The sequence below is a fragment of the Dunckerocampus dactyliophorus genome, chromosome 10 (assembly GCF_027744805.1).
Source record: "Dunckerocampus dactyliophorus isolate RoL2022-P2 chromosome 10, RoL_Ddac_1.1, whole genome shotgun sequence".
Lineage (NCBI taxonomy): Eukaryota > Metazoa > Chordata > Actinopteri > Syngnathiformes > Syngnathidae > Dunckerocampus > Dunckerocampus dactyliophorus.
This window is the reverse complement of record NC_072828.1, coordinates 23,849,862-23,865,726: the sequence shown is the minus strand read 5'-3', so window position 1 is coordinate 23,865,726 and position 15,865 is coordinate 23,849,862. Positions and strand designations below refer to the sequence as shown.

The following is a 15,865-nucleotide window of genomic DNA, read 5'->3' as shown; positions in this document are numbered from 1 at the left end:
TCTGGATACCATATAGTTAGCAAGCTAGGGATGCTAAACAAGGACATTTGTGATACAAATATAATAAGAACACAGTTGGACTCACGTAGTGTATCAGTAACACGACAAGACATGCGCCATATTCAGGGTTCCTGTGCAAGTATGGAAAAGTATGAGTTGATTTGATACATTTCCAGGTGTGGAAAAGCATGGAAAATGGAAACTCAAGGATGGAAAAATATTCATGTTTCCAGCGCTCTGTTTTCTAAAAGATACAGTTACGAATAACTAAAAGAAAGGAATGGATGGGTGTGTTTTTGGGAAGATTGACAAGTTGAATGGCCAGCCCTCGGCTCTTATCCTCCTCCAATCCTTTACATGAGCTACATTACCTAGATGACATAATGGCATACGTATTCACAATAATGAAAACAAACCATGAATTTCATCATGTATTTACATGATACTAGGGCTGCAACTAATGATGATCTTCTTAATCGATTCATCTAAAGCTTGTTGTTTCGATTAAATCGAGTAATTGGTTTGGCCCTAGACGAACCAAGTCATTATGAACTGAACACAAACAGTTAGAGGTTTAGTCTGCAACATACAAGCGAATCAGGAGGGGGCTTAATGTCAGCTGACTGACGTCATGTGACATCTACAAAGTGACAGTTATGTAATGGGCACCCCTGATATAGCATATATGTCCATTCATACACTGTATTAACATTGTTTTCATGTAAAAAAAAAAAAAAAAAAGCAAAAACAAACTAATTTCCAAGGTGTGGCGACTTTTAATGAGCTGTGGCATGTGGCATGTAGCGGAAACCCTGGGAAAATGTACGCAAAGAGTCTAAATTGTGGTGTACATTTTCGACTTTAACCGACGCTAACCGAGGCTCTACTGTAGCTCTATTTTAGAATTGTTTCCTTACGTCACTTTGATGGCATGTCATCTTCTCCTCCAGTTTCAGTTTGTTAATTCATATCTCAGCCTTTTTTACATTGGATTCTACCTCAAAGACATGGAGCGGCTCAAAGAGGTAAGAACTTTTAATGTTTTTATCAATGCTGCTTTTCTTGTCTGTCATAAGCAGTCCGCACATGGGGGTCAAGGCTAATTTGTAAAAGATAAGGTTGTTAGTTTGAATAAAACTCATCCAAATGACACGCAACAAGCGTTGACAACAAGCTTAAAACACCATTTTAGATTGAAAAAGTTGGCCCATACAGCACATAGTCCTGTAAATTGTCAAGGTAATGTGTGGACGGCGTGTGGAGGATTCATAAGCGAGCTTTAAGACAATTATGGAGAATTTTTCATTGTTCATATAGTGGAGTGGATATTACTTTCCTAGAAGAATATGAGGAGTTCAATGATGTCAATGATGTTGCAGAAAGAACTCTCATACCTAGATGTCTCTCATCAGTGATGAAAATCAGTTTATATTCATATTTGCCACAGAGTCACCCTTTTTTACTTGCATAACAGTATTCTGTGGCTGCGCGGGGAACATTAAACGTAGTTTTTCCGATATGTGGCTGTTCCTTTCAGATGCTGGCCACTCTGCTCATCATACGCCAGTTCCTTCAAAATGTGAAGGAGGTGCTGCAGCCTTACGTGTATGAGCGCCACAAGCTGGGCGAGCTCACTTTGCGAGCTTTGTGGGACCTCCTGCTCTCAGTGCTGCTAAAATACACTCGACTGGCAGCTGGAAAAGCCCAGGCCTCGCCCACTGACACGGGCATGCCAGGACCTGGTCTGAGGGGCACCAGGCCTGGGGTCGGCCAGGCAGACAGAAGGTTAGTTTTTTATAATCATGATCTGCAAGTTAAATACAATGCATATGACGATATACTGTATGATGCACTACACATTAACCGCAGTATTACAGTAACTCACATGCCAATGTATCTTCTTTAGAGACAATATCATAGAAATGAAACTTGGATGTATTTTGTATATGAAGTACTTCTCCAGGTAAAGTTCTGATGCTTTGTTGTAAAAGGAGTCACCTTTTGTTGAGTGTGGACATATATATTACTATACTATACTATTTTGGCAGTCAAATTCATTCATTCATTCATTCATTCATTAAGCAGAGCAAAAAAATACCTTGCATTTGAGCTGGTGCTGCTGTCAAAAAATATATATATATAATATAAAATACATATTATATATATATATATATTATAATAATATAAATATAATATTTACGTTACGTTATTATTCGTTTTTTGAATTTTTCATTATGACCGGTGGCTCTGCCTCTGGTGTACAGCTTGCATTGCCGTATATTACTACTTTCTTTTCCTGTGACACTGTACACTGTACATCTAGCTATACTGTTTTTTGCAGTCATTACTGTATTGGGAAATACTGTACTAACAAGAACTGGCACATTACAGATTAGTATTTAGAGAAAAGAGATTTTTAAAAACGTATCATTGCAATCATGGCATCAGCGTGACAGTTTGTCACACGTCCATTTGTCTTTATTCGATTGCAGGGAAAAGAAGTGTTTGAATGGGGGATGTGGGGTTCCTGACGAGGAGGAGTGTGGCGAGAGGGATGAGGCTGACAGTGGGAGGTTCAGTGAAGGCGAGACAGAGGAGGAAGGTCTACTAGACTGTGGTTTGAAACTGAGGAAAGTCAGCTTTATAGAGAAGGTAAACAGCTGTATGTCAACTCCTATGCCAAATAGTAGCATGAATGCTTTTATTGCTATTTCTTAAGATGGAAAGGAGGCCAGCATGCAGTGGCCACCCCATGGACAACAGTTTCATAGAGGAGGGGAGCCCCACGATGGTGGAAAAAGGATTGGACCCAGCCTCTGTGTTTGAAATGTGTGAAGACGACGCCGATAACGGCATCCATGATGTGAAGGAGGCAGGCGGGGGAGTGGCATGTGCGGCTGAAGGAATAAGCTACGCCGTTGGTACCGCCTGTGTCGCTCCACCTGCATCGGGGAGCGAGGGCAGCGCGTCGTTGCGTCACCGGAGAAGAGGAAGGAGCGCCGAACGGACCGAACCCAGAACGAGGCGGGAATCATGGATTGACCCTCCCGAAGAGAAGGAGAGCGCCACGCTCGCTCAGGCGGAGATGGAAAGCTGCATGCAGACTTATGAGGTAAATGGGATGAGAAAAAAGGTGTTGAAGTAGAAATGGATCGTAGAAAATAGCAGCACATCACCTGCAGTGGTATCCTGCCATGTGCACATACGGTACAATCGTGGAGAAGCAGCTTTGTGAACGCCGAGAGGTGAGGAGTCATACTAAAGGGATAGTTCAGATTTATTGACATGAAGTATGACATCCCCATCAGTGTTGTAGTCCAATAACAGCGACTTTACCCCCCACTTGGTCTCCTGAGTCCAGTTCTGGTCAGATTTCCGTGATGAAGAACGTAGTTCCATTTAGTTGCTGGGGACCATTAAGTAAAGACTTTGGCTTCTCAAAACAACATACGTTCAAAAGATTAATACATTTGTGTCACAAAAATGCCTTCTCAAAAAAAAAAAATCAGACCTCACAAAACGCTTGGCGTTATATTTGTCTCCCGCCGTATCCCTGCACCCTGTCGCCTGTGCGTTCATGTGAATGTGACAAAGACGCTCTTGTTTACGTATGTGTTCCACAGCGGAAGAACATGAACGCACAGGCGACCGTGCGCAGGGATACGGCGGGAGACAGATATAACGCCGAGGGTTTTATGAGGTTTGAGTTTTTGAGAAGGCATTTTTATGAAGCCAATGATGCCAAAGGTAAAAATCACTTCCACACCTTTCATAAAACATGAGGCTATTTTACTACTGTTAGTAGTAAATTGTAAAAACAAAATACTTGGTCTAGCGCTAAAAACGTCTGCTTACTTCATGTATCTTTGGGTGTATATTCCACACTGTTTTTGAGGCTGGTCCATGAGTAGTTTTGGGTGATGTCCTGAAGTGTGGGAATATAACTTGACAAAAGTGTGCTGCCGTGGTCCTCGAAAGTGCTGTACTATGTGGAGTAACAACAGACAATCTTCTCTCAGGACACCTTCCAGGATTACCAAGAGATGTTTGTCCAGTTTGGCTACGTGGTGCTATTCTCCTCAGCCTTTCCTCTGGCTGCCTTGTGCGCACTCATCAACAACATCATTGAGATACGCAGTGATGCCTTCAAGCTCTGCACGGGTCTGCAGAGGCCCTTTGGTCTCAGAGTGGAGAGTATTGGCCAGTGGCAGGTAAGAACAAAACCCCCGAAGTGACCCTCAGGCTTGTCTCAGACTAAATAGTTTTCTTCTCAGGTTTTTTCACTGTTCTTGTGATATCTTTTAGAAAAACTTTTTTTCTTTCATGCTGCAGACCGCAATGGAAGCCATGGGTCTGATTGCCATCATTGTCAACTGTTACCTGATCGGTCAGTGCGGTCAGCTCCAGCGCCTCTTCCCCTGGCTAAGCCCTGAGATGGCCATTATCTCCATTGTTATCCTGGAGGTACTACAGCTCTTCTCTACTTAACCTCAATTGATTTCTCTCAAGGCAACACGTTGGAGTAGTGGTTAATATCTGGGCTTGAATCTCAACTGGAACATCTCCGTGTGGAGTTTGCATGTTCTCCCTGTGCTTGCGTGCGTTTCCCCCCCCCCCCGTTTCCTCCCACAAAACAAACCGTATTCCACAGTACTTCTAATAAACACAGGCCACACTTCATAAACTGACAACAAAATAACTCCCCTACTTTTTTTACATGCCACCGCCTGCACTCAAATTTCAACCTCACTGTAGTTAGATCAGATTGGCTGCTGTGCACCTACTTTGAGCCAGTACTAGGTTTGGGCCTAAGATACCTTTCTCCAAGATCAAATCTATTTTTTTTACTGTTACTGTTAATGCACACCTTAGAGATGACATCAGCAGATAGAGTGCGGCAAATCTTTTCATTTGTCCTCAACTACCCGTAACATATTTAGGTTCTGGCTGAGTGAGCCCAGAGCTGTGCGGCTGCCTATAATAAGATAAGGTAAACAGCCTGCAGCGCTGTCTTAGCCTGATAAAGAAGTCCGTCTTATCTGCAGGAGAATTAAACAGCCTCAGTGTTGCACCAGAAATAGTTCAAGGAACACGCCATTAGTGTGTATGCTGTTTCATTTTGTTCCATATTGCATTTAAATTGTGCTTTTTGTAATCTCATCCTCCTGTCTACCTGTCTGCCTGCAGCACTTTGCCGTCCTCTTGAAGTATGTCATCCATGTGGCCATTCCCGACATACCCACATGGGTCAGAGAGGAGATGGCTAAACTGGATTATCAGCGCAGGGAGGCCTTTAAGGTGATTTATATACAGTATGGGGGAAAAAACAGTAGGGTGCCAACCACTTAGGTAGACTAGATTAATACCGCCTTCATATAAACCAGGTGAGATGAGAACGTTTTCATCAGTTGATACACAGAGCACTTGCTTCTAATGCAAAATCTCCATTGACTTGAAAGCCAATTGGTGAAGTTCAGAATAAGCCACGAGTCCCGTCATTTGCCAAAAAGGCCACAATATTTGCGTTTTGTGGGCAGTAGTCAGACCCTCCAGGATTTTGAGATGTTGCCATCATGCCAATTCTACTAATCTCCACGAATTATTCACGGCCTTGCAACTTTGTCCGATCGTCATCATCGAATGTGTCCCTGAGCAGCATTCAAAAATGCACATGAACTGTCTAACCAATTAAATGTGTCGCTGCATTACCTACCACAAGTCCTCACTTCTTTGTTAATTGTTTACAGTAATCCCTTGTTTATCACGGTTAATTGGTTCCAGACCCAACAGTGATAAGTGAATGTCGTTATAAAGGGAATATTTTAATAGCGCATAGAAAACTTGTTTATGACCTTGTAAATGTTTTTTAAACATTATTAGAGCCCTCTAGACACGAAATAACACCCCTGTAGTTACACTAGTATTACCCAATATGGTCGATGGAAAAAAACTCAAGACATGTTAGCATTGGGAGTCACATTATCACCAAGCACTTCCTGCTGTGGCTCATCAATAACATTACTGACACCTAATGACCACTGTAGAATACCACATATGAATACATGTTCTGAATGCCTTATATTTGTATTTTAGTTCATGTTGCGACTTTTATGCTTGAAAATGCTTAATTTAGGCCAGAAACATGTCAAATTTGCTTAATTATGCCAATCCTGCTCAAATAATAGGCTATAGTCAACAACAAAACATAACATATTTTGAAAAACCGCAGTAGAGAGAAGCCGCCCAAGTGGCAAAGGACAAAAAGACCAGAATGTCTGCATTAAAAAAAAAACGACTCAGAGATGGGAAGTCCCCCGGTGGTAAAATGGAGATACAACTCCCAACATGAATGTTCGCTGATTAAAATATAAAAGCTCTTAAATACGATTAAATTACTTAATGTGACCACACATTACAGTGACACAGTTACAAAGAACATTCTGAAAATCACAATCTGATGCAATGGGCCTCAAAACACAGCAACTTTTAGAAAAAGCTGTTGAAAAATCTGCATTTTAGGCTGCCAGAACGGCAACAATAACACAGCATCAAAACACGCAAACGGTGAGCTTCACAATAAAAGAACGGCAGTATTAACCTGCATTCTACCACAGCGACGAATAAAATGCAATTTTTCTCTTCGTTGTCATCAATGAAATTACCGCAGCAGGGTAAAATTGTATAAAATGAGTTTAAAATATTATGAAAACAGAAAAATGTAAATAATATGCACACATGGAGGAAAAGAATGCCATAGGTTCAAAAATCCTTTATTATCCATGACCCATTCTCATGTACATGTGCAAGCAATGGTTAGTTTCTTTGGTCATGTTGACATCAGCCAGCCAGTCCAAAAGGCATCGACATAAGCGGGTTCTGCTGTAGTAATTGAGAAATTTGTTTCCCTGCCTCTGCAGAAGCACGAGCGGCAGGCTCAGCAGCACTACCAGCAGCTGCAGAGGAAGAAGAGGGAGGAGGAGGAGAGGCAGAGGCAAGCGGAGCATATGGCCCGCAGGGAAAGGGACAGGGATGATGGTAAGGGAGACTCCGCCGGGGATCACCACCACGACAAAAGCCACAGCAGCAAGTTGCGTCCTGGCGGTGGCAGTGCGGGTGGTGGAGGCGGCGGGTCGGACAAGCCCAAGAGGCCCAGCTCTCTGTTGGCCAACAACAACGTGATGAAGCTGAAACAGATCATACCGCTGCAGAGCAAGTTCTCATCGGGCGGCGCCCGCTCCCCTCAGTCGCCCACTGGTAGCGAAGCAAAGCTGCCCGGCTTCCTCAGCTTCAAATTCCTCAAATCACCTGACAATAAGAAGGAGTGTGCGGCGGCTTCCGCTGCGGCGACCACCACCACTAACGCTGCAACGACGTCATCTTCATCATCAGGTAGCAGCTCCCAGGAGCGTTCTCAGTCACCCAATAAGGCCTTCAACCCTGGCAAATTGTTTAATTTCGGAAAATCTGAAGCGGGGACGTGCTTGAATGGGGCACCACCGCCCAGATCCGGGGAGGGATCATCTTCACAGACGTCCGAGAGGCCGGCTTCCAGGTCCGACTTAAACAGCATTCCGGACGAGATCCCCTCACCGGGAGGGGAGGGATCCGAGAGTGGACATCCAAATGAAATGGACCCTCCTGGCCCAAAAGTCTAGTAGCTTCTTTGGTGCCATCTCAAGTGAAGGACTAACGTGAGAAGACATGTGGCGACACCAGCCCCCACCCCCGTGATAGTACTAGAAGTGGAAATGAATGCACATTGTTTTGGTTCTGTTCAACAACAAAACAATGACATTGACCCTCCTATCATGTCACACACACACAATCATGTCTGCAATACATAAAGAAATGCATGAGCTGCGTTTCTAATATTTTTAAGCCTTCAAAGCAAAAAGCTGTGATTTTTTTATTTCTTCTATGGGTAATGGTGAGCATTGGAACGGGCTGCCAAACGACTCTGGTAGAGGAGAAAGACGTAAAGGATCTGTAATTGTACTTTAAGAATGTTTCAGTCATCACAAACCAATATTAGTACAATATTTTTAACTGTGAACTAGAGGGCCCTTCTTTTTATCTTGCAGTGGGGAAAATGATGAAAAGCAATATGAATAATTGAGTAATGGTGACAACCCCCCCCCCCTTAGTTGACAACTTCGCCAGCTTTATTTTCAAAGCAAAGGTGATGTCAAAGCTTTGTGCACATCTTCCCGTCTCTGGCAATGTGAGCTGGATTGGAAAAGGCAGATTAATGAGACCTGCTGTCACACGGCAGAGTTAAAACAACTGCATGGTACACGCAGTCCTGTTACTGTATTGGCTGTGGTCCGAGCCCATGGAGCTCCTCTCGCCAACAGATGGTTCTCCATTTCACAAGCTCTAACCACCCTTGGCAAGTGAGCGTTGAATTCAAGTTACTTTTGCACTAAACGCTCATGTGCCGCATCTCTGCAGGAGCCAACAGCCTGCCTCATATCATTATGCAAACACAGGACTGTATTGAGTTCCTCCTTTCTCACGGTACACTACATCTTTTCACATGCAGAAATACCGTCAATATATTCATTTATTTTTACAAGTTGCTCTTTTTTTTTTTAGCTCCATAACGGGATTGCTTTCTTAGTCCTATTTTTGTTTTTTTAAACCAAAGTGGTATTTTTCCATGATACTGTTAACAATATGGTTGGTAATCAACATGAGCGTTCTGCACATCTGCCAAAAGAGGGCGACAGAGAGTTCTGGTTTTAGAGCAGGGCTGTACAAAGTGCAGCCCAGAGGTCAGTTATGACCCGCGGCACATAGAAATAGAAATTTAATTAAACAAAAAACAGCAAAGATGTAAAAATATAGCATAATGCAACAAGAAAAAGCCGACATGTTGATATCAGCAACACTAATAATAATTACAGAAAGTTTTGTCTTCAAATATATAGCTCTGGAAAAATATGTGACCACCTCAAACTTTTGACTGGTGGAGGGCATGCCAGTGTTATTCCACCAAATATTGATTTCTGAACTCTCAGTATTGTGTTGTGATGAAATGAAAATGCAAAGAAAAAAGTTCAGCTTTTTTTTGTTGCATTTTGACCATTTTTGCTGTTTCACTCCTTGTTAGAGAACAACAAAAAGTGAAAGAGGTCAAAAGGGATAGGTCAGATTTTTTGACATGAAGTTGTATGACATCCCCATCCCCAATATGTCTAAACGAGGATACAAAAATGCTACAGTACAGCGGAAAAGGCACGGTCACAGGAGTGAAACACGCGTTACTTGTGTCTGACCTGTGGGGTGGATCGTTAAAATTCAAACAAAGGTTTGAACTTTGAGTGTTTAAACAAATGTGAGAAAGTGTTATTGCCCATCTGAGGAAAGTGTATAAAGTGTATGCTGAGGGGTTTTCCAGCCTTAAAACATATATAATAATGGTTTAAAATGAAGTTGGCTACTTTGTGGATTTCACTTATTGCGGGCTATTTTGGGTACCTATCCCCCGCGATCAGTGAGGGAACACTGCTGGGAACCTCCCAGCCCACGTAAATGTTTGGCTTTTCTGGTTGACCTGTTACAAACATATAAACAAAGCATCTCGGCTAGCGTTGCCAGATTCGCTTATTAGTGTCTTTGGACTTGTTTTAGTGTAAAGATGTTCGGAACTCCACAGGGTTCCTATATTTTGTAAAGTCGCTTGCAAATTCCCAAGTTCCCTGTTGTTTTCAGAGAGCCAGCTTCTCTTGCGAGACCTGGCAACCCCCGTGTCTCCGCTGCAAAGGTGCATGAGTGGAACTGTGCGAACAACATGCGCTATCGACGACGCAAAACCATAACCTGCCAGACACAACTGTTGCCCTCTATTCAATTTATGGCGATCATCTTGACCTGGATGGCTAGCAATTTGCACAGAAACAATACAGGTCGCTGCAGTGTGATGGCTACAAATCCATGCAATTTTTTTTGTTAGTGCATGTAAACATACTGACTGTTGATGCGCTACACTGCTGACGGGGATGCCATACAGTACAACTGCATGTCAAAAAAATCCCAATGATCCCTCTAAGTTCACCTTTAAAGGTTATAGTGCATTTCAGGTTCATCCTGAAACTTCACTCGAAAGCTGAATATCCCTAACTTTCTGTGAGTATCGTTGCCGACACTGTCTATCAGTAGGTGACACCGCCAGCGGTCAATACTGACGTTTGACATTGATATAGAGGGTCCAACACGATGTAGGTTAAGAGATGAATCATGACCTATGCATTCCCACATCACTATCAATAGCAAGGCAATAACAGCTGACACTGAAGTGTAAGGATTAGTAAATCCACCTATGTCACTCGTCTATGGCCATATTCTTTGTCCACTTCGTATTCTGCGTCAGTGAGGATGGGGGTGCTGCGCTCAGCAATCCAACCGATAGATAACCTGCTTCATTTGTAACCCTAGTCTGCTCTATGTTGTGTTGACATGGAACTTTGTGTTTAAAAGCTCATGCATAAAAGCATACTGCATTGCTGCAGTTGTAAGAGTAAAAACCTGCATCACACACATTACATGCAATAAGGGAATTACATCATCAATACATCACATACGTCAAGGGTCGGTATGTTTGCATAGTTTCTTCATTGGGGGGTAATTAAAAATAAAGCAGGACAGTGACGTGTAGCCGAGCTTTGGCTCATGACAACTTTCATTCTTCCATCAATGGACCATCACCTAATCGTCTATTTCAATGTTTGAAAGGAGTAAGCAGGGCTAATAGTGAAGTGGTGGACATGTACAGTTAATGACAACGAGTTTTAGAGTTATGCTTTCTTTCAGGGAACCCACAAGTTCGTAGTTATTGCTGGCATCCATCGTCTGATTTCTTCAAGTCATTTGCTGAGGCAGCGTCTCAGCATTATACAGTACATGATTAGAAGCGAGGGTCTTTGTACTGACACTGCTTAGTCAAATATTGGAGGATTTCAGGACAGAAACTCAAACGGAAGTTCTATTTCATATTTCGGGGCTTTGAAATCGGCAGAACACACCTTTGTGGGAGTTGACTGATTGGTAGGATCTGTGACCGTCACCGCTGACCCCATCATCACCGTCAGTCATTGAAGCCTCACTTACTGAACATCATGAAGCTCTTCCAACATACCACTGTAGAAATAATCTTTTAAAGAGAATAACTGGGTATTTATTTGTTTTAATTTATTTTGTCATATTTTTGTAAGATCTGGGGAAAAAAAAGTTAATAAAACTATTTCAAATGCATTTCATGTCTTATTGTTGCTACAGAATGTCACCAACAACGCATCGGTGTGTCAATACAACAAAAACACTTTCAAAAAGCACCACAGGACAGAAAGTGTCAGTCCAGTTTTATTTCAGCAAAGCTAGAAAAAAACCAACTGATCTAACACACACGAGATGGGGGGGGATGGGAAGGTTCCAGGCGTGGTAGAACAGTCTTAGCACAGACACAACATGATCTTATGACTGAAAAATACAGGATTATGTACACAGGCGGACCACAGATTGAATTTTTCACATACTGTATATTTTTAAAGAAAAATCTGGATGACAAAAAGAAGACAGTGGGCTAAGAGCAGCACTTGACTGCATGCTAAACACATAACACCCCTTTTAACCCCGCACTGAACTACTCAAAATGACAACGGGAGAAAGCAACAGGATCCAAACCGTGACGACCAGTCGTAAGGCCTCTAACAATACCTTCCACAGTCAAAGACAATCAAGCCACAATCCTAAAGCGCCTATGCTATCAAGGATGGGCCAGGACTGAAAATAACATGCAAGGCCGAAATCACATTTACTCTGCACCGAGGCCGATGTCTTTACTTCTATAGGGTCTTTCTTACATTGCACACAAACACAGCTGGCAATCTTTCAATACGTCATAAGACATTTTTCCTTCAGTTCCCAATTTCATAATGCTGTATCTCCAAAATCCACCATTAGGATGTATGAATGCATACTTTAAAGAGCGGCTAAAGCTCAATGCAAACCTTCAGCTTAGACCAAAGGTGCAAGATGGACTGTGTGTGGATTCTGGAGCTATGCACTGCTAACATACACATTAGAGTGGTGCTTCTACTTTGTGCCGTTTCTCACAGTGCATTCTTGGTTCTGTGGATCCAAACAGTAGAGGGAAACGTCGCCGTTGTTACAGAGTGGGCAGTGAAACTGAGAGGGTGGGCACTTTGGCAGCCAGGAAGCGCGTTGCCTTACAATAAAACGCAGTAACACAATAAAACGCCAGAAGTCAAACTTTGAAGACTTGATTTGTCAAGTCACACGCCAACTTGAAATCCGACTTTTTAACAAAGCATTGAACTGGGCATATACGGTACAATACACACACAGCTCAGCATGCACACACGCACACACACTATACACATGTTTCAACAACAAATGGCAGAAACACGCCCACCGCCCGATAGGGGCTCGTTTCAGTCCTCAAACAGTGGTTGAAAAATCTGTCTAAAAGTGTGGATTTTCAACAAATTCTTCACAGTAAAACCCTCCTTTAATTCGTCATAGGCTCCGAATTGTGTTGAAGAATGGCTCCATTGTTTACCAAACCGCCTCAAGCCACAGATTGGCCACAAGTCTTTAGTGAGGAGCGAATACCCTTTCTGTTTTTACTTGTTAAGATCGGCTACGCCCTCTATATACACAGGCATACATACATACATACATACATACATACACACACTTATGAGTCTTCATTCATTTCTTGGCTGTCTGTCCTGGCAATCTTTCTTGGGGGTGCGGGACTGTCACCTTCCCCTTGTTCCTGTTCCCTTTTCTTTGCTGCATTCTGTACAGGATAAAAGATAAATCATCAATGGTGCCATGAAGCTCAGCATCCACTCCAGGAAATCCATGGCACCCAAGTAAACACGCTCACCTCTTTGTCCCACTGGTGATGGAGGTAGCGCAGAAGGATGTTGGTTTTCTCTGTGACAATGACTGGCACAAACACAACAAGCTTTATAGGCGATAAGACACTGCGGAGTTCCCACGGAGCGGTCGCAAACTTCCAATGAGGACAAATTGGTTCAAAGTTGACACAAGTAGAAAATTGACAACGGATAACATGCACTGGTAAAAGCCAGCACCTGAGAGAGATACCTTAAAACATCGGAAGAGCACTTGAAATATGCACGAGTGCAGAAAAGGCTGCCAAGTGAATGGACGCTGGCCAAATGATCTTGTTTATAAATACATTCAGGACCATCACAGTTCATTTCCCCATCACCCCAACAGCCCTCTATTTTTCACCAGCTCAATAACACGACGTTCACACTGCAGGGTATGATGTCCAATTCAGATTTGTTTGTTATAATCCCATCTTTTTATGTAGTCTCTCACATTACCAAAAAAAAAAACATGCGACGTCACGTTTTGTGTGTTAACATGACACATAAGTACACGTCGCGGCTCAGTGTGTTTACAGAACTAAACAACGGCACCAGAAGGTGAGATCTTTGCCTACCGCAATTTGTGCAACGTCTGTTCCGAGGAGCCAGGAGTGGTGGGGCAGCGATGGACAGATTTTTAAAATCATTTTCGGATTACAAGAATTGTCGCCGACACCTCAGAGTACCTTTCCCCAACTCTCTTGTGGCAAAACACGCCTTTCGATGACGTGTGCGTCGGCCATACACGACCAAAACATTCAAACTGCAGTAGAATTGGATACATATCGAATTTATATAAACATACAAAAAAGGCCTGGGTGCTTTTTTATTTGACAAAACTAACAATGTACGTCTTTTGCATATTCCCCACTACATGCCTTTGAATACAACTACTCAAGGCATCCTGAGTCAGATAACTCATTCAAATCAGTCAACTTGAGACAGTCTGAAAACAAACAGTCCTTTTCGGGTATTAACAATAACCCAAACAACAACAAAAAAAGACAAAATGGATAAAAACTGAGCATGCATTCGTATGTTTTTGCTACAGAACCACTAGTACGGTACAGCGGCATACCGATTTCGCTAATGGTGCACAATAAAAGTGAAGGACAGGAAATGTACATTTAGAATAGAATATGATGCCTTTTATTGTAACTATACACAAGTACAATGGGATTTAAATGTTGCTGTTGAGAGATTTGATGTTGCAATGCACCTCCACAAGCCAGGGAAGTGTGCCTACCAGCGGACGATAAGGCGAGGCATTCAGCAGACGAAAACAGTCCGGCCCAGCCTTTGACTAATGGGAGTGATGGCTAGCGATAATGCCAAGGAGAATCCAGACTCCGGAGACCCTCGTACGTCTCCTGTTTTTTGAACACTTGACGGTGAAATACGTAAACGGATAAAGACAAGTGGATAAGACGAAAGCAGTGCGCTGACGTTGTTCAGGAGAGATCAGGAACGTGGCTACATGCTGGAACTATTAATGCTTACTGTTGAAAAGAAACGCTGTAGGCCGGAGGTGTCCAAAGTGAAAATTACCTGCCAGCCGTTTGCACTTACCTATTTAAATTTAAAAAATCTGTTTACACAAAAGCTAAGCAGTTTACTATTTTGCATTTTTTCCCCCTCATTGTACCAAAATTGAACCGAACCGCGATCTTACAAACAAGCTACGTTTGGAGCCGTTATTTCGGCATACCATTTTACACCCGCAGGAAATAATACCTATTAACACAAAGGCCTGTTTAATAAGTGCAACTTTGTACTCACTCTGTTCAGAAGGGTATTCCCGTGTTGGAAGATAGACAGAGGGCCTCCGATTCTGCAAGGGACAGTAAAAGTCAATACAACATAACATTTTGAGCGAAGAAGTGGCAAAATGCTCACTCAAGAGTGGCTTGCATTGGAGAAATAAAAAGCACTAAACGAAATGTACTTACAGATGCTTTACAAACGGAGTCTGCATGAAACCTGCTGAAGTTGCTTTTATTGTACACAGGAAGCCCTTTCAAAAAGTCTGCCTGTGACAAGAGAGAAGTGTGAGGATAGTCTTTTCAAACATGTTACAACTGCTTATAGATAAAATACCGTGATGCCGTTTTACTGTGACGGTTAAGACAATTTTGCTGAGTATGCTTTGTGTAGTAGCGAAAGTAAGAGCTGGGCGTTCCCCCCTACAACGCCGACACACAGACCACTCTCCTACCTTCCTTGCACAATAAAATATGAATATCAACAACTAATTTCAAATTACACCAAGGAGCTAAGTGCAGAATGATGCCGGATTGACATCAGTGATGAGGCAAATGACGTGAAAACAGTGGTGCAGCAACTGGCCGACAAGCGGCTACCGGTTAGCTAAGGCGATGTGCTTCTCCAAGGTAAACTAAGGCGGCAGCACTACATGGGTATGTAAGATAGATACCTTCTCCATGACAGTGGTAGAAAAGGCCAACGTGGATACGCCGGTCGATGAGCTTGTTGCAGGACGCGCTGTAAACGCAGTCGATATGTTTACGAGTATGTTACCAATAGCCGTGCTAGTTTACGGAATCTAGCTAGCTTACTTACGCTGCTCGTCTATTTTGGGTGGCACTTGCCACAAAAAAACAAACCTCGCACTCAAATTGTTATTGTCATTCTATATTCCAATTTCAAGTACAACTATATAACTCAAGAACACTCCCAATTTATCTGTAAATGAGCAGAGCTAGTTATTCTGGACTTCTACAGCTAGCATGATGGCATCGCTGCTTCTTTAGACCACGCCCGGAAACAGACGTGCGCATGTAAACGTTCTACCAATAATATGGCGCCCCCCAACGTCTGGAGGTCCAATCTGAAATATCATGTGTATGTTCGGCAAAAACACACACACACACACACACACACACACTTTTTTTTGCGGATCATTACAAATATCTATATAT

General features: G+C 42.7%; 2 protein-coding genes across 4 annotated transcripts in view; one reads left to right on the top strand and one right to left on the bottom strand.

The window, feature by feature from the left end:
* The window catches only part of ano8b (anoctamin 8b), a 48,840-nt gene extending 37,569 nt beyond the window's left edge, over positions 1 to 11,271 (top strand). For both annotated transcript variants that reach the window (XM_054789490.1, XM_054789491.1), the window contains exons 12-19: positions 951 to 1,025; positions 1,538 to 1,785; positions 2,493 to 2,652; positions 2,720 to 3,112; positions 4,020 to 4,211; positions 4,333 to 4,464; positions 5,188 to 5,298; positions 6,918 to 11,271. In XM_054789490.1, coding sequence (XP_054645465.1) covers positions 951 to 1,025; positions 1,538 to 1,785; positions 2,493 to 2,652; positions 2,720 to 3,112; positions 4,020 to 4,211; positions 4,333 to 4,464; positions 5,188 to 5,298; positions 6,918 to 7,655 — 2,049 coding nt within the window. In that variant the 3' untranslated portion in view covers positions 7,656 to 11,271. The remainder of the gene's footprint in view (positions 1 to 950; positions 1,026 to 1,537; positions 1,786 to 2,492; positions 2,653 to 2,719; positions 3,113 to 4,019; positions 4,212 to 4,332; positions 4,465 to 5,187; positions 5,299 to 6,917) is intronic.
* A 72-nt stretch (positions 11,272 to 11,343) lies between these two features.
* On the bottom strand, positions 11,344 to 15,732 carry dda1 (DET1 and DDB1 associated 1). 2 transcript variants are annotated; one of them, XM_054789493.1, is made up of 6 exons: positions 15,507 to 15,732; positions 15,361 to 15,428; positions 14,876 to 14,956; positions 14,706 to 14,757; positions 12,914 to 12,975; positions 11,344 to 12,823 (listed from the first exon to the last, which is right to left on the bottom strand). In XM_054789493.1, the coding sequence occupies exons 2-6, from the start codon at positions 15,367 to 15,369 to the stop codon at positions 12,719 to 12,721; spliced, it is 309 nt and encodes a 102-aa protein (XP_054645468.1). In that variant the 5' UTR covers positions 15,370 to 15,428; positions 15,507 to 15,732; the 3' UTR covers positions 11,344 to 12,718. The 2 variants fall into 2 exon arrangements, with proteins under 2 accessions (XP_054645468.1, XP_054645467.1); XM_054789492.1 differs by having other exon boundaries at positions 15,361 to 15,732.
* Between the last annotated feature and the right edge of the window lie 133 nt (positions 15,733 to 15,865).